Below are 18,094 nucleotides of genomic sequence, written 5' to 3' on the forward strand. Positions count from 1 at the left end.
CACTAGTAAGGCGGACCTTCGGAAATTCCTAGGAGGGAGAAAAGCAGCAAAACCCCGCCTCTTCACGAGGCGGGCTTTTGCAGGCTTTATGTAGTCTTGCAGGAGCGGCGGAGCTCAGAATTGCGAACCAGAGGGCGCTTTTCCTTGAGCGACTGAGGGAGGTGAGCATTGCGTCTAACCTACCCTACATTTCCCCCGTCTGTTTGTAGGGAGGGTGCTGGGCTATGGCATCAGTGCTATATGGGCGTGTTGTTCGGATGCGTTTATGAATATATGGTCCCGTTTTATAGGAATATCAGAGTTCTATTTGTCTCCCTACCTGGACTGGGAGAGCTGTTTAGACAATTCCAGGTACTGTCAGGTTGTGTTTTTTAGGAGGGGGGGATGTTTCTGGCTGGAATTATGTTCCTATATTTTGGAATTTGCTATCCCCCCCTCTTTCTGGATTAAGAGACTCTCGATGGAGCATCACGGCCTCTTACGATGAGCTAATTATCCAATCCACCATATATAGTTTGTGAGTATGAAATGGAACGTTGTCTGGCGAGGGAAGGAAAGATCAGCGGACCGATGGAACCTGAACCGAGTAGCCGTGGTGATTCTCTGCCTTCCCCGCCCTTTTGATCCCAGTTTAAGCAGATTCTGCATTCCCGTAGAGACGACCTCGTCCTTCCACCTGTTCTTTCCACCTCCTCTCGCTGCTCATTAGGTGGATAGTGATGGGGTGGTTTTTTGCGCTTTTCCTCCTTGCTCCCAGGAGGAGATACTCGCCAAATGACATTAGACTTTTTTTTTTTTTTTTGGAAATGAGAGCGTCAGCTGGACCCTTCTTACCCAAGTTCTTCAATCTTTTCGATGAGTGAACTTTGAATTGCGGTCGATTTTGCCCTCCTATTCCCGAAAGGCTGGTTTGAAGACCGGGACACGGATAGAAACTGTCGCGTTGGTGCGATGTTCGTACCTTTTGAGTACAATTTACTCGTTCGCTTATCTTTTTTTCTTTTACACCAAAATTAAAACGTCGCAGCAAAAGGAGAAGTAGCAGGTTTGGGCTGATAATCGGAGAGACGTTCTTAGGGGGCGGGGGGGGGAGAAGAAAAATAGGAAAAAACAAGGCAGGAAGATTTCTGTCAGGAAGACTTCTCTTTCCCGGGGGCAAAACTGATTTGTGCGCTCTTCCTAGAAGCGGGTGCGTGCGTGTCTAAGAGGGTAGTGGTGATGCCCACGGCCTTAGCCGAGTCCTGTAAGAGGAGCTAAAGGAGCCTTTTCCAGCCTCACCAAAAGGGGTGCTCTTGGGTCAGCAGCTGCGCTGTACTTTTGCCTAGGAAAGGAGTCTGTCAGGGCATGCCCTGGCGTGGAGGAGGAGGCGGCTGCGGCTGCCGCTTGCGAGAGGGTGGGGAAGTCAGGCGGCGGCCGGGAGTGATTCAGTGACAGTCACTCTCTGAGGCTGATGTAAGAGAATAGGCCCAGCCCTGCCAGTTTAGGGATGTTTAGAAACGCCTTCGTTTTGTATTAGGGAGCTAGACCACCTTCCTGGCGAAAGAGACGTCTTTCCCAAAGGTCTCCCTCGGCTTCTGTGAGCAGAAATAGCCCGTGTCACTGGGAGGGGTGGGCCATTAGACGCACGAGTTCTTCCGACTCTCCGCCCAGCCCCGCCGATGTTCTTGTCTCAGTTGGGAACTCCTTGTTCCCAAACGGAGTTTTATTTTTGTACTCGCTCTGTTTAGAGAATCAGCCCCGGCTACGCTGCTGCTTTTTTTTTTTTTTTTTTAAAGAGTCGCGCGCAAACTCGGGCACGCGCTGGAGGCGGTGGCAGGAAAGCGGCTAGACGGAGGCTGGTTTTGTTTACTGACTTATGAAATTCGTGTCTTCCAGCAGCTGTGGTATTCTCGGTCTTCCTTCCCTCTCCCCCACCTCCCCTACTAAGGGTGTGTGTGTGGGGGAGGGGGAAAGAGATAGGGAGTGAGATAGAGAGTCATAAAGCTGGTTTAGGAAGGAGCACCTAGACCAGCTTTTTATGGAGGCTGCTGAGCGCCTAAATCCCAAAGGTGCCACTTTGCGTGCGTGGGTTGCGCCCTGGAGTTTTTCTCATTCCTTTGTGCCTGTTAACAAAGGCGGTTGGGTAGGGTGAAGTAAAGAACGCAACTGAAAAAAAGAGCTCCAACCCTAAAGCCCCAAAGGCGAAAGGGGGGCAATATTGTGTGGGAAGGAAAGAGAGAGGCGGAGCCGTAGTAAATTCGGCGCACGTTTCCCATTTCCTGGCAGCGAATCCTGTCGGTCTGTGTGGCGAGTGCGATTTCGCAACTTCCAAGCTGGCACGTGACGCGGCTGCTGTGGTACCAGATGACGTAACCCCAACCCAACCCACCATCACCGGGCGAGCTTCATGAGCGTCTCGCACATCTCCTCGGCTCCTCCCGTGGTGATAAGGAAGTCCCTGTTTTGCTTTCCGCCGGGGTCGAGTTGGGAAAGGGTCTGTTTGAGAGAGAGTGAAACGTCCGACAAGACGGGCGGGTTCCAGCGTTGAAATAAAGCGGTGGCGTGTTCAAAACTTCTTTTTTTGTTTTTTTTGCAACCGCGAGACGGGTCGCTGAACTGCTGGAAAAGGGCGGGGGGGCGAGAAAGGGAGGATAGCTACTGTTTCAACAATGGTGACCTAAATTTTGATTGGCTGGCGCTGGCAGAAAACAATTACGGTAAATTGAAGTTTGCAGGGTAAACGGAGGCTAAATTTTGTGTCGCGATTGAGATAGCTACGTCTTCTGTGTTTCCTTCTGTAAGGTCCGGCTATACGCTTAAGCTCTCTGTGAACCAAAAAGAAAGACTTAAACGGAGGCTTGAATAAGAATCAACATTTAATCTTTGATCAAAGACAAAAGGCTGGGTAAAACCATTCCAAACACATACAAAGAGATATGTATATGGGCGGGTTCACATCTTCAGAGAAGATGTAACCACATTTTATACCTTTAAAGCATCAGTTAGATCCCCAATTCTGGCCCCTTAATTTATGTTTGTGTATTCTTTGTTGCCCTGCAAAGGAATCTAAACTTCCAATTAGTCTTATCTTTGTTTACTTAATTGGCCACTTAGCGCCTGGCTCCTGAAGACCAGATCTTACCCAGATCAGACATAAATTAGGATTGAGATGTAAATTACCCCTTTGTTGATGGCTGGAGTTCCAACAGATACGTACCATGTTTTTAGGTGGCACAGAAAGAGATTGATATGAGCAGGTCAAATGGCAGGGACATACGTTTGACAAATACCAGATACATTTCAGAGGCCTAATGACAATATGTTTGTAACAGGAGATACAAATAGAAAGGAATAATATATGTGATACAAAAGCACAATATATATGTTACAGGAACCTAATGATTACAGAATAACAAGCTTTTACTAAATCTAGTATATCAGTATTTTATATTCTATATTATTGTTTCCCTACATTTCACTCTTTTTATTTAAACGATGGAATGCTTTCCATCATGCTGTAAAAGAGGTACATATTTAGTAGGGATGGTTTTAAGAATCATGTGAGGTTCAGTTGGGGAAGAGTTTGGCTGCGGGTATAAAAGTCCCGAGGATCAAAAACATTGAGACAAGTTGTGGAACCAAAATAAAGATCAGAGCCATTGTCACCTTTTCCAAAGAATGTGTGGGGAAACCAGCAGCAACAGAGCAGAAAAATAGCAAAGACAACAAAAACAGCAAATCAAATATATTCAATGGGTGTCCAGTCTATCCAGTTCATCAGTGAACAGGTCAGCAGGCGATGCTGGGGAGCGGTGAAGTTTCAGCTTGAGTCCTTCCAGCTGTTGGACTTGCCACTGCTCAGGGGGCTCGGGGCCGTGCTTGACTCGTGATGCGTGGACCCACGCTTTGACGCCGTCCACTTTCACAGCCGTGGGGGTGCTCAGAAGAACCTGACGGGGTGTAGACCACTTGGGCTGAGTGCAGGTGGGAGAGAGTTCTTTGATCCTTACCCACTGGCCCGGTTCAGCCAATGGTGGCACGTCAGCAGCTGGACTGATAAAGTAAAGCGGACTGGACCTGTTTAGAGATAGAGGACAAAACCTGCGCCAGATTATGCAAATATGAGGTGATATTTCTTTCCCCTTCACTAGAATCTGGCAGGGCAGAAGCAACAAAGGGTCTCCCATACATCATTTCAAAGGGTGACAATCCTAATTTCCCTGAAGGCAGGGCTCTAATTCTTGCTAAGGCTAGTGGTAGTACCTTAGGCCAGGGGAGTTGGGTTTCTTGGCATAATTTGGACAAGTGTGTTTTCAGGGTTCTGTTCAAACGTTCCACTTTCGATGAAGCCTGTGGTCTGTAAGCAGAGTGGAGGTGCCAAGGGATGCCTAAAAACTTACTGACATCCTGAGTAACCTGTGAGGTGAAATGCCTGCCATTGTCAGACTCGAGACCCTTAGGGACCCCAAATCTTGGGATAATGTGATCAACTAAGGCATTCACCACCTCTCTGGCTTTTTGGGTGGAGGTAGGGATGGCTTCTGGCCATCCAGTGAATAAATCCACAAATACAAGAAGATTAGATTTTGCTCCCCTTTTTGGGAGTTCAGTAAAGTCTACTTGCCAAGCCTCCCCTGGATATCGGGCAGTTCGAAGACGACCGAGAGGAAGCGGACTGCCCCCTCGGGGGTTGTTCCTTTGGCAGATGTCACATTGAGAAACAACAGTCTTGCAAAGGCCACGCAAGTTTGGATTGCAATAGCGGGATGTGAGCCACTTCTGGAGTGGGCGAGGACCGCTGTGAGACATGCGATGAGCTCGTTGAACAAGTGTCCACACCATTTGTTGAGGGAGCTGGATTCTGTTCTGAACAACCCACCACCCATCGCACCACTTGCCATCAGGGTGTAGCTGGTCCTTAGTATCATATAGGGCAGGAAGGTGTTGCGTGGGGTCACAGGGAAGCAAAGCTGAGAGATTCTTGGGATTGACAGCAGGGCCTGATTCAGCAGCTTGGCGGGCCCAATAATCAGCAGCCCGGTTCCCACGAGAGATTTCACTGTGGTCTGTCTGGTGTCCTCGACAATGAATGATAGCTAGCTGGGATGGCTGTCTGACAGCTGTGACAAGTTTTTCTAGCAAGGGCTTCATCTTTAGACTTTTCCCATCTGCACCAGTAAAGCCACGAGCCTTCCATAGAGCAGCATGAGTGTGTGCAGCCAAAAATGCATAACGACTGTCAGTATAGATATTAGTGCGCAGTCCAGCTGACAGATGGCATGCCTCGATCAGGGCTAAAAGCTCGGCTGCTTGAGTGGACCAGTGAGAGGGGAGTTGTCGTAGGAGGAGGGGGCCATCTCTGCAAACTACAGCCAGTCCTGTGTATCTTTTCCCATTTTTTACAAAAGAAGAGCCATCAGTCCAGAGTTGGGACTCAGGATTGTCAAAAGGTTCAGTCCTAAGATCTGCACGAATGCCTACCATGGATTCCAAGACGGCTAAACAGTCATGCTGTGGACCATCCTCGGGGGGGGGGCAAGGCAAAAGGGTAGTTGGATTCAGCCTTTCACATCTATGAAGCTGAACAGAGTCTGATTCTAAAATCTGGCTTGCATACTTAGAAATCTGGCATGAGGTGGCCCATGCTGGGAGTTTCTGTTCGAGGAGAGCTTGAACTGAATGAGGCGTATAAACGTTAAGGGGAGCCCAGTTTTCAGAAAAAGTTCAATCTGTGCTTTAATGCCAAGCCGGGCTTCCCGTTTGATAGGGTATTGGCGAATAGAGATAGGTTGGGCACCTGGGAGGAGCTGAGCCATGTGGGGTGTAGCAAATTTTGCAAACCCAGGGATTCCTTGATACCAAACTTGGGGATTTATTTTATTTGAATCAGGTCCTCTAAGGATTGTTTCTTTCTCTAGGAAGCAAAGATAAGCTCTTTCTGGGGGAATTTCAAGGGAAACTCCCTGCTGGGAGCATTGTATAACTGCCCCCAATTTTCCTAGCAGATCCCTCCCCAAAAGATTGATAGGACATTGTGGCAATATTAGAAAGGAATGCTGGAGTGATGGTCCCTTGGTTGGTTCAACCTCCATTGGGTGACTGATCAGGGCATTCTCTTCTATCCCGGTTGCTCCAACAATGGGGGTGGTTTTAGAAGAGAGGCAAGGAATGGATTTATCGTTCAGGACGCTAAAGGTAGCTCCTGTATCAATCAAAAAGGAATAAGATTTGTTCCCCACTTTGAGCTCCATCAGAGGGTCTGGGGAAGCAATTGGCCCTCCAGAGCCCCTTCAGTAGGTTTCTGGATAAAACTCAGGAGCCTGAGCTGACATGAGGGGGGCTTGCGGGGGATCAGGTCTGTATCCTCCCCTTCCCCTCATTTATCCACGTCCCCTATTGGGCCGTTGTGGTTCGTTGGGGCATTCTCTCCACCAATGGCCAGTTTGATGACACCGGGCACATTGATTTTTCGGGAGGGGTCTCCCCCTGCCTTTATTTTGGGGGCTCAAAGCCGCTGCTAAAAGAGCAGCTTGCTTTCTCATTTTCCTATCTTCTTTCTTTTCTTCCTCTTCCTCCCTTTGGGAATAGACAGTGAAAGCTGTTTGAATGAGGGCCTCTAAGTCCTTAGCAGTAGGGGTCTCTAGTTTTTGCAATTTCCTTCTTATATCGGGAGCACTTTGTCCCACAAAGGTCATTTTCAGCAAAACATCATTAGCTGGGCTATCAGGGTCGAGGTCAGTAAACCTCCGAAATCCATCTTTCAAACGGTTCAAAAAATCAGTGGGGGATTCCTTTGGATTTTGAAGGATCTGATGAACGCGGTGAAAGTTCACCGTTTTTGGATCACCGAGCCTCAGTCCTTGAAGGATAGCATCCCTGGCTCTCTGGAGGATGAGGGCACCCTGATCTGTGTTGGGATCAACCTCATAGCTGGGGCTAAAAAGAATCAGGGGTTCAGGCCATAAAGCTGGGGCATCGTTATTAGTTTGAATGCCATGTTCTCTAGCAGCTTTGTAGTGTGCTGTGGTGGCTTTAAGAACTTGTTGTTTTTCCTCAGTAGACAGGAGTGCCGATAAGAGAGTAAAAATATCAGGCACATTAGGTTTATGAGTGGCCATCACACGTTGAACGAGTTCAACATAACTTTGGGGGGATTCCCTGTAAGAGGGAAGTCCTGCTTTCCAATTGAAAAGATCATTGGTAGTAAAAGGTGTGTGAATAAACACCAATTCATCTTTCATAGGAACTTGTCGAAGGGGGGCTAGGACTGAGGGACCCGGTTGATCAGCAGGTGCGTAAGTCTGTCTCGTCCTAGTGTGAGGAGGACTTAAAGCCGTCAGATCTGGATACAGAGCTTGGGCTGCTTGGGATGTTGAACTTTGTGGATTAGCCTGGGATGGCTGTGATGTTGTTGGGAGCACCTGAGCTTGTGGATTAATCTGAGGGGCAGTTGGATGCACCTGATCCTGCACAGCGGATTGTGCTGCTGCCTGAGGTGCCTGAGCCATTAAAGGCACAGTGTTTACATCAGGGGAAGGGGGAGCAACATAATATGGTGGGGGAAACTCCTCTTCTTCTTCAGTCACTTTGGATAGCTTTTTCTTTTTTGCAAAAGTGACAATGGGGCAAATTTTAGAAGAGGGTGTTGGAGTGAGCCCACATGCTTTCTGGATGTCTGGGCGACAAAGGAGATTGGAGAAGAAGATAATGTAAAGCTCCTCTTCAGTTCGTCCTATGGCAGCCAGAAATTCAGCAAATTTGTTGACAAAATCTAAATCAAGGCTGCCTTCTGGAGGCCAGGTTCCTATGTTAGGACCAATTAAGTAGGTTGGCCAGATGGATGTGCAGAGGGCTTTCAGCTTATTCTTTTTTAGAACAATCTTTTTTTCTGCAATAGGTTTTACTGTGTCCCAATGGGCTAACACGCAGTCCAGAGGGGAACACGGCTCTGTTTTTCTTACAAAGTTACTCATTCCAAATGGACTACCAGCATGGTTGCCCATTTTCCAGGGGATTCCTTTCTGTCAGCTCGAAGCCTGACTAGACTTTCTCTGTCTCCTGAGGAGATTTCCCACACCTTTCCATCGGTGCAAAGCCTAACCAAACCCTCTCTTTTTCCCTAAGAGATTTCCCAGACCTCCCCTGCGGGTCCGAAGTTTGGTCAGAGCCCTCTCCTGCACTACAGATTCTTATTCCAACAGTCACACTCCTTTCAAAGCGATCATCTCTGGCTGATCTCCTCTCGGATAATCTGAAACGCAGATTGGATCTCCGCACGTCGCTTCGAGGGCAAACCTCTGAGGAATTTCCCTCGTCTCATTCACACACTCACAAAGCAACACTCCCCTCCCCACCCAAAAGAAAAAGTCTCTACTCACCTAGCAGAGGACAATCTTCCCCAATACCCAATTCAAGTCTCAATTAGGGCGTTCAGGTCCGGCTGGAAACAGAATCTGCCGACGGCCGACCAGGTCGAAGTCACCGGTTTAAACTTGCCGGGAGCGCTCTTGACGTCGTCTCTGGTCCTCGCCGGTTTCTTCCGCCCGCCGTTGGTGAAGGCCGCCAAACCACAAGGGGGTTGGCTGTATGGGGGGCCAAATGTGGCAACCTTGAAGGAAAATGTTGCCTTCAAGCCCCACGTTCGTTGGGCACCAGAAATGTAAGGTCCGGCTATACGCTTAAGCTCTCAGTGAACCAAAAAGAAAGACTTAAACGGAGGCTTGAATAAGAATCAACATTTAATCTTTGATCAAAGACAAAAGGCTGGGTAAAACCATTCCAAACACATACAAAGAGATATGTATATGGGAGGGTTCACATCTTCAGAGAAGATGTAACCACGTTTTATACCTTTAAAGCATCAGTTAGATCCCCAATTCTGGCCCCTTAATTTATGTTTGTGTATTCTTTGTTGCCCTGCAAAGGAATCTAAACTTCCAATTAGTCTTATCTTTGTTTACTTAATTGGCCACTTAGCGCCTGGCTCCTGAAGACCAGATCTTACCCATATCAGACATAAATTAGGATTGAGATGTAAATTACCCCTTTGTTGATGGCTGGAGTTCCAACAGATACGTACCATGTTTTTAGGTGGCACAGAAAGAGATTGATATGAGCAGGTCAAATGGCAGGGACATACGTTTGACAAATACCAGATACATTTCAGAGGCCTAATGACAATATGTTTGTAACAGGAGATACAAATAGAAAGGAATAATATATGTGATACAAAAGCACAATATATATGTTACAGGAACCTAATGATTACAGAATAACAAGCTTTTACTAAATCTAGTATATCAGTATTTTATATTCTATATTATTGTTTCCCTACACTTCCACCAGTAGGCGTTGTTATCTACAAAGATCCGTCTCCCCTGATACAGAGGTGGCAAATAATTTTCTGATAGCCGGCAGCAGCCAAAGTTAAGGAGAGTCTGGGAGTTGTTGTAGTCCAACATTTCTGGAAAGCGTTGGGGAAGTTAGCGGTAACGGTTCCAGAGTAATCGGTTTCGATAGGTACTGAGCGAGTTGGACTACTAGCCAAGTGAAACATTAATTTTGGCAGTTGTGCGACAGGCAGCAAGGCTGGATTCACGGTGTAAGTTGTAATGTGGTTTTCCTTCTTCGTGGTTTAGCATTTATGAACATTCCACCATTATGGTTTGTAACCATGGTTAGTGGCTTGATGTAGGTTGGGAACCAAGTCATTGTAGTGGAACCACTTGTGAGAATTCATAGTTGAATGACAATGTGTGAACAAATCCAAAGAACGATTGCATAACATACTTAGTTATTGCTTACTGAATCAGTAAATAGATGGGTTCAAGGGACACACTACACTATAACCCATTGTGGTTGGGGATATGAAGCCACAAACAAGGTTTTTTTCTCAAGTCAGATGCACTAATGCACTACAGATATTGTATACACATTAGTATTCAAGTGTCCACAATGGAACTTAGTTAGAATTAACCAAGACTACTTTTTAAATTAATTGTACAATTTGGGGGAATGTGGATGACATAAGAAAATACTTAAAAACTTATTGCTTAAATTCATTGAAAACTGAACCAGTATATGTGTGTATTCAACTGCTTTACTAAATTTATATTTTGTCATATTTTGTCAAGTGGAAGGCAACAAAGATAAGGAAAACGTTCTGAATAACACTTAAAACAACGATACATTTTGAAAAATGAACACTTAAAATATATTTCACTAAAGTTGGTTTGGAAGCTAGAAACGTGTAGTCTTGAAAATACCTTTGCCTGCTGGTAGAAGGTCATCAAAAATAGAGCTAGCCTGGTCTCTTTTTGGCAGAGAGTTCCAGTGATTAGGGGTTTTGGAGGAATAGGAGAAGCCATCTAAAAACTTGCCCAGAGTTGTTTTGGTCATATATTGAAAGCATACAGTATACAATGCGGTATATTTTAATGATATCTCTCCCCAAACATTGATCTACAAGTATTTGTGATCTGGGATCCATTTGGTGCTATGTGGATTGGTCTTAACTCAGTTGAGATGCAAACACTGTTATCAGACAGATGTTGTTGTTACAGTTGGTTGTGCCTTCATTCCTTTTTGAAGCATGTCAAAAGTCCACAAGCTTGTTGTCTATCTGCATGCTAGCTAGGCCAATGTTTCTCAACTTTGACAATTTTAAAATGTGTGGACTTCAACTTTCAGAATTCCACAGCCATACATGGAAACTGGTTCCCAACGAAAGAACAAGAATAAAAAAAACACAATCCAGAGTTAATATTTCTGGGGTACATATCCCCAGAAATATCTGGTAAGCATCCTGTTTTAGTGACTTGAAGTGGTGAGTTAAAAACTCATCAAGCTGTGGCCTGTCCTTGGCAGTTATGAACCTGCCTGGACTTGTTCTGATGTGACTAAAGCTCTGAGTGATGTCATCTGGCATAGCTGCATGTAATGGGCATGTGAAGGCTGCTACTATTTTTAATCTCTTTGCCTTTCCTTTAGCAACATCAGTATGCTAAGCAATGCAGATGTGAAAACTGTTTGGGGAAGCACTGACCAAATAAAACGAGACATGGGCATTGCAATTCAATTGTGTTTTGATCCAGAGCTTCTGCATGGAAAAATACATATCTACTCAAATAAAGGTGGCTTGCCAAAGAGTGAAATGGGTCGTCATGCTTGGAGGCTCTCTAGTAGTCTGCTCTTCATTAATGGGCTTCATAACTAAAAATGGCATTAATGCAGGATGGTTTTATTGGATGGATACAGAATATAAACCTTAGCTACTTGCCTTGTGACGATCCTTTTGAATGGAGGGGAGATAATGAGCAGACATCAAACTGTAGCTCTTTATTGGTTAAAGATATCAAATACATTGAAGTAGTTAATGTAAAATCCATTAGAACTGTGGTGGCGCAGGGGTTAGAATGCAGTACTGCAGGCTACTTCTGCTGATTACTGGCTGCACAGCAGTTTGGCAGTTCGATCCTGACCGGCTCAAGGTTAACTCAGCCTTCCATCCTTCCAAGGTCAGTAAAATGAGCACCCATATTGTTAGGGGCAATATGGTGATATTTTTAAACCACTTAGAGTGGACTGTAAAACACTGTGAAGCAGTATATAAGTCTAAGTGCTATTTCTATTATGGCTGGAAGAATTCTAACATATACAGAAATTGGATGATCGGTGCTGCATAATCACAGACCTGGACTTTGGCACTGTTAATGTTAAAAAGATATGGATGGAGAAGTACTATTCTGCTAATTGTTAGTCTTAGAGTCTATTTTTGATTCAGGGTTTTCCTTTACAATTACCTGGTTCTTAAAACTGGAACTTTATTGTGTTGTATTGAGTTTCATGATATGACGATGCTATCACAAATGTAGAATGGATATGTAAAATTATATCTTTCATACATCTTTTCTATTTTTTAAATCTGGGGAGTCAGACGTTATTATTCCAGGCTAATTTAATCCAGTCCAAAGAGTAAGGTTAAAAAAAGGCAAGATGGCAGACATAGCATCACAATGCAGTCCTTTGTATGCCTGTATTGTGACCCTGTTTCTGTTGTCTCGCCCTATTTGATTACACACACACACACACACACAGTTTGCTGCTGTTCTAGTCTCTATTTTAACAGTACTTCAGAATATAAGTGGGTGAAGTATTTGAGTCCTGTATGAAGTACCTTTTGGAGTGAATAAATACAGAAAATCAGCAGAAATTCCGAAATAAAACATTAGGCCTATCTGAATGGTGATGTATAAAGAGTAGATATCTGACAATGGAAATTTCCACTTTCATAGGCCATCTTAACATATACAATCTTTGCACATTGCAAAATGCTGTATCTTAAATGTAGGACTTCCTTTTGCATTATACCTGCCTTTGTTGGTGCCCAGCGGTACTGTTCCAGTAAGAAAAAGATTACATGAGACAACAAAGTTAACATTTGTGTTCTGTAAATCGTTTAGTTCTCCATGGACTAGAAGCATTTAATTACTTATAACTATTGGGCAATCCTTTTCTGTGTTCAAAACTGTTTAAACATTAGGAAGAACAATACTGGCATGTATAGGGCAAAGAGCATCTACTTGGGAGCTGGTAAAAGTTACTCCAAAGAAACTTTAATTCTTCAAATATTCCCTGACATGCTTCTTGCTCAGGGTGAACTCTTGGTAAAATATGTCCCGAGGATCTCATAAGTACAATTCTATGTGGTTCAGTTTTTTAAGAGATATGACTTGTATCCAGAATATGAAAGGGTCCTACTCATCCAAACTTGCGTTCTAACTAAGGTTTCTAATGACATTTTAATTTGAGCTCTGACACACTTAGCTGGTGTCACTAGGTATAATGATGCTTAAGATATATTATCTCTCTTTTGAAACATATTGAAGTTCTTTGATTAATTACATTAAATCATGCTATTTTTGTCAAATTCCAGTAATTTGAATCAGAATGTTTAATGTTACCCTGATAGGCTTTTCAAGGAGACTTAATTACTGTATTTTTTTTTTTATTGTTACTGACTTGGAGGCAAAAAGTAACTTCTCCTTTTTAAAATGTTCCTGATCTTTCTCCCAATAGGAAACATGCCTCTTTCTGAGAGTAAAATCCTTCAGCCTTCCTGCAGCAGGAAACTATGCAGAAATCTCTTTGGACCAGTTGATCATGAACAGCTCCAGAAGGACTTTCAGTCCTTGATGAAGGTCCAGCTGGAAGAAGCCCAGCAAAAGTGGAACTTTGACTTTGAAACAGAAACCCCACTGGAAGGGAATTTCAAATGGGAAAAGGTCTCTCATCTAAATATGCTGCCATCTCCAGATCTCTTGGGTCACACAAAGGAGAACAGCTGTACAGGGGAAAAGAGCCGGAGTCCTCCAGCACTCTTCAAGAGGCACACAAAGACAGAGAGACCAGTGCAGGTGGACCTTGAAGCTTGTAAGGCTGATTCCCCCAGATGTTTGAAAAGAAAGCAGACAAGTATCAAAGGTAAGAATGGAGCAGCTCTATTTGTTCTTTGTGTTAACTCAAGGAGTTGTTAATATTCAGAACTGGAACTGAAATGAAGTTTTATAAAACCCAAATCCCAATTTTTTTTTAAAAAAACCCTCACAATTTGGGCTTAATACTGTATTTAAAATTGGACATTTGTGGCTTGACTTTTAGAAGATATTTAATTGCCACAGATGATGTTAAGAACTGTGATATGTCAGCTTGTGTGTGTGTATTTAATCTTGAACAAACTTAATGTTCATTCATCATTAGGAACTATGCAAGTAAATTCATTTTAATTTGTAGACATAGCAAATGTGTATAAAGACACCCTGTTGAAACATTTTATGTATTTGGTTTAATAATATGTAAGATTATAGATGGAGTATTTGTTCTACCTAATCACATTTATCAGGCTGCATGTCTTCCGTGACAATAGAAAAGGAAAAGGAAACAAAAACTGGCATTTGGTGATACAATTATTATTTCAAATGTATTTCCTGAGTGTATGCCCTAATAAACAAGCAAACACTGCAATATTAAGGTTTACCAAAGCTATGTCCGTTCTGGAGATGCAAGGCCTTGTTGGCTGATGTTTGTACTCAAATCTGTGAGCAGACTTATGGACATGTTTGAATCCCATTTGGGCACTTGGTCTTATCCCTTTAAGTAAAAAAAAATAATTTGTTTTTCTGCTCTTTTCTAGACTTTTATGGTTCAAAGCGACGAACAAGCCCATATAAGCCAAAGCCATGATAACAACACTGCAAGCAAAGTCCATCCATGTAGTCTGTTGATGAAGATTTTGACCTGTCTTTATTATTATTAGCTGGAATGACCTACTTGCGTACCACACCCAGTGAACTCATGCAGGATGGCTATTTTGAAGGACCAGCTAATCAGCATTACAGTTCCTTCTCTGAAGAGCCAGAAATCTCTTATTTTATGTAAACGTCTTTTAGTGGACTAGTACAACACTTCAGAAGGATATAATTTTTTTTTTTTTATCATTGATAGCACTGGATTCTTATGTGCAATGAAATATTGTAAAATCTTACCTTTAAATATGCTTGTTGCAGCAGGAGGAATCATATCTAAAGGGCCAAGTGTGTAGGGGGCCATTGTCTGTTTTATGTGTCATTTACTTGTCACCTTTTATGGGCCTCAGGAAAAGCTTGATATGATGACTCATTATATGCGGGTGCAGGTCTAGGAATCAACAGAAGTATAGGATAATATCTTAGACTTTGATCTTCCTACAACTTTTACTCTATTGTGTTTAAACAAATTTTGTGAGGAGGAAAAGAATGGATTGGGTTTTTTTTTCCCAGGCTAAGGGATTTTCTTAAAGATGAAGAATCTATGGTTATGATGGGTTCGAGCGTGCATTAAACCGTAACACTGCTGTGAAGAGGGTAGGGTTGGAAATATTGTAAATATTGTAGCCTTTATCAGTTATTTTTCTGGGTAATTTATATGTCCTTTTGTTATATAACTGTACAGGAATACATGATATAATTGTCTCCCAATAACACAAAAAACAGAAGATACAACACATAATATTTGTGGGAGGGACAGGTATAATCAGTGGTGGAATTCAATTTTTTTTACTATTGGTTATGTAGGCGTGGGTTGGTGGGTGTGGTGTGGCTTGGTGGGTATGGCAGGGGAAGGATACTGCAAAATCTCCATTCCCACCCCACTCCAGGGGAAAGATACTGCAAAATCCCCATTCCCTCCCCACTCCTGGGGGGAAGGATATTGCAAAATCTCCATTCCCACCCTACTCTGGGGCCAGCCAGAGGTAGTATTTGCCAGTTGTCCGAACTACTCAAAATTTCCGCTACCGGTTCTCCAGAACCTGTCAGAACCTGCTGAATAGCACCCCTGGGTATAATCATAAAATCTGGCATACTTCACTACTGTCTTACTTGCTTCTTCCATACAGTATGTTCTTTGCCACCTTAATTAGCTATTGAATCTTCTTTAATGCAGACCATTTGTAATTATGTAGCACTGTAGTGATTAGTGAGGGAAAATAGTGTGTGCCAGCAAGGGTTGATGTAGCATAATCTTCGACTTTCTGTTGCCTTATTTCACTGCTATAGCAACTTAGTGATAGAGGCTGATATAAGGACTCAGACTTGCTTTCTCTAATTCCTATAGCTGCCTGTGTGTTCTCCAAGTGACTTTAAATAAGAGTCATTGTCAAACTGGCAATTGTATCACTTAAATTAATATGAGATAATCTAATTTACCGATTACTTTTGCTTGGAATTTGGGGCTATTATAAATACTTGCTGTTGCACTTTCCTATCAAATAATCCTGGGTACAGTGTGCTACTATAATCAAAAGTTCAGGCCTTATTATATTATAATCAAAACTTTGGAACCCATCTTAATGGCAAATTTGCTTGCATATGCAATGGCTTTATTGCAGTCTCCTTGTAATAAGTTAGGGACAAGGGTCCCTTGTCAGAATTTTGCTACTATAGTATAACATGTGGTGTTTGTGGGAAATCGCTTCTTTTATCAGGTCATCTGCAGCTTGCAAACATTCAGTTCTAAGTCCTAACCATGAAAGAGACGCTTGCTTGCTTGATTTTGGAGATTCATGTTGGTTCATGCCATCTGCACAAGGGCCAACCTATCAGAAAAACAGCTTCAGGCACTTTTATATAATAAATTTCCTTAGGGTCTTCTGAAGTTTTTGGTTAGAATTTCTATAGACACATCTGGCCACTTTGAGAGTTGCACTTTTACATTCAGGATAATGCTGGGATTCTTGAGCATTAATCCAGTTGTGAATATAATGCTGCTGAACTAAGTCTGGGAGTAAAATAAAGCCACTTCATAATGGAACAGCACTTTGTCTGGTGTGAATTTCTTGCATGTTTCATTTAGAATTGAGCATACTAATGTTCTGTCCAGTGATGACATTTGTTTGGCCTTTAAAAATAATAGTTTTAGAGGGTAAAGGACTTTACAAAATATTTTATCAAGATAAAAACTCAGTGGAACAATCTACTGAATTACAGACTAGCCAATCTCCTTTAAATCTGACATTTCAGTCAGTAAATCATGATTCAGTTAATCATAGATAAGTGCAATATGGAAATAGCAATTCTATCAAGCCACTTCCATTGTTGTATTTTAATAATTAGTTTGCTTAATTGTGGTTTACTGAATAAGTCACCATTAACTAGGCTTACAGAAAGACACTGAACCATTAATTACAGTGGCTGAGCCTGAGATCCATACACTAAGCCAAAACAATCTGTTATAATTAGGATATTGCGTGAACCTAGGAAAAACTGATAGTGGGGAAAGTATAAGAAATTAGAGTACAATTGATTGGTTTCTATACAAGTAGTTTTGAAGAGAGAGAGTTTTTTATGAGCTTTCCGTTTCTTTCATGGCATAATCTAGAAACACTTAATAAAACCTGATTGGAAAAAGTTAATACACAATATGTTCTTGATAAGACAATCTAAACTCTAGGGATTACCGAATAAAATACAAAAGTCCATAGTTACTACCGTACTCTGCAATATTTGAAGTGCTTTTCTCACATAAACTATGAATTAGGTTAAAAAATCAGGAGCCTGGGTCTGTAATTATATTGATCCTTAGAATGATCAACTCATAATACAGTTGAATTTCAAATTTTGTAGGATGTTATTAGGTTGCAATTCTATTTTATGGCTTCTGTCCAGGCTAACTTTTTGATTGTGACATCTTGTTCCCAAGTCTTAACTTAGCATGAGATAAGCAATGCACACATTGGTTCAAAGGCACCATTGCTTGTTAAAATGTCCCTTTTAATAACAGCTAATCAATGTGCATTTACAATGTGGCAGAAAGAGAAGCAGGTTATTACACAGTTAGGTATTGTTAGGGAAAACAGCAATGAACCTGAATGAAAAAAAAATTATTGGCTACCATCTCAGACCAGTTTAGATTCAGACAAACTCTTCCAGCATAGAAATTCATGACTGCACCTTTGCATAAATACTTTTATGTTCCAGAAAGTATATTTTTCTATATTATACAATATTGAAATATTAATATATTTCTACCTCAGTCACAGCTGCATGAACCGAGATTGACAAGAATTTGTGATAATCCTTTACTTACTCAGAAAGATATCCTGTGTAGAGTTGATTGAAAAATAATTTCATTTTGAGCTTCTGTCTTACATTTAGCACAACAAAGAGTAACTAACAGATTTCTAATTTTGCATTAAATATGGAAAAAGCCAAATTCTCCAAAAGGTATTCTGAGAAATACAATATATGCCATTAGTATGAATGGTCGCTGAGAATCTTAGGAATATCCTCATTCCTAAGTGCTAAAAGTTATCAAATGCCATATTTAATATAAGATTACATACATACATACATAAAATAATGGGAAATAATCCCAATGTTATTTAATCTGCAAGGGACATGGTGGTTCAGTGGCTAAGACACTGAGCTTATTGATCGAAAGGTTGGCAGTTCAGTGGTTCGAATCCCTAGTGCCACGTAACGGGGTGAGCTCCTGTTACTTGTCCTAGCTTCTGCCAACCTAGCAGTTTGAAAGCACGTAAAAAATACAAGTAGAAAAATAGGGACCACCTGTGGTGGGA

General features: G+C 42.4%; 1 protein-coding gene across 2 annotated transcripts; it reads left to right on the top strand.

Annotated features, from left to right (window-relative positions):
• The first annotated feature begins 96 nt into the window (after positions 1-96).
• CDKN1A (cyclin dependent kinase inhibitor 1A) lies at positions 97-16,326 on the top strand. Of its 2 annotated transcripts, none has more exons than XM_034414675.3 (3): positions 97-161; positions 13,057-13,461; positions 14,171-16,326. In XM_034414675.3, exons 2-3 carry the CDS (start codon positions 13,062-13,064, stop codon positions 14,218-14,220), a joined length of 450 nt encoding a protein of 149 aa, XP_034270566.1. In that variant the 5' UTR covers positions 97-161; positions 13,057-13,061; the 3' UTR covers positions 14,221-16,326. The 2 variants fall into 2 exon arrangements, with proteins under 2 accessions (XP_034270566.1, XP_034270567.1); XM_034414676.3 differs by lacking the exon at positions 97-161 and adding an exon at positions 10,969-11,495.
• The last annotated feature ends 1,768 nt before the right edge of the window (positions 16,327-18,094 follow it).

Source organism: Pantherophis guttatus, chromosome 3, assembly GCF_059756535.1.
Source record: "Pantherophis guttatus breed Tessera chromosome 3, ASM5975653v1, whole genome shotgun sequence".
Lineage (NCBI taxonomy): Eukaryota > Metazoa > Chordata > Lepidosauria > Squamata > Colubridae > Pantherophis > Pantherophis guttatus.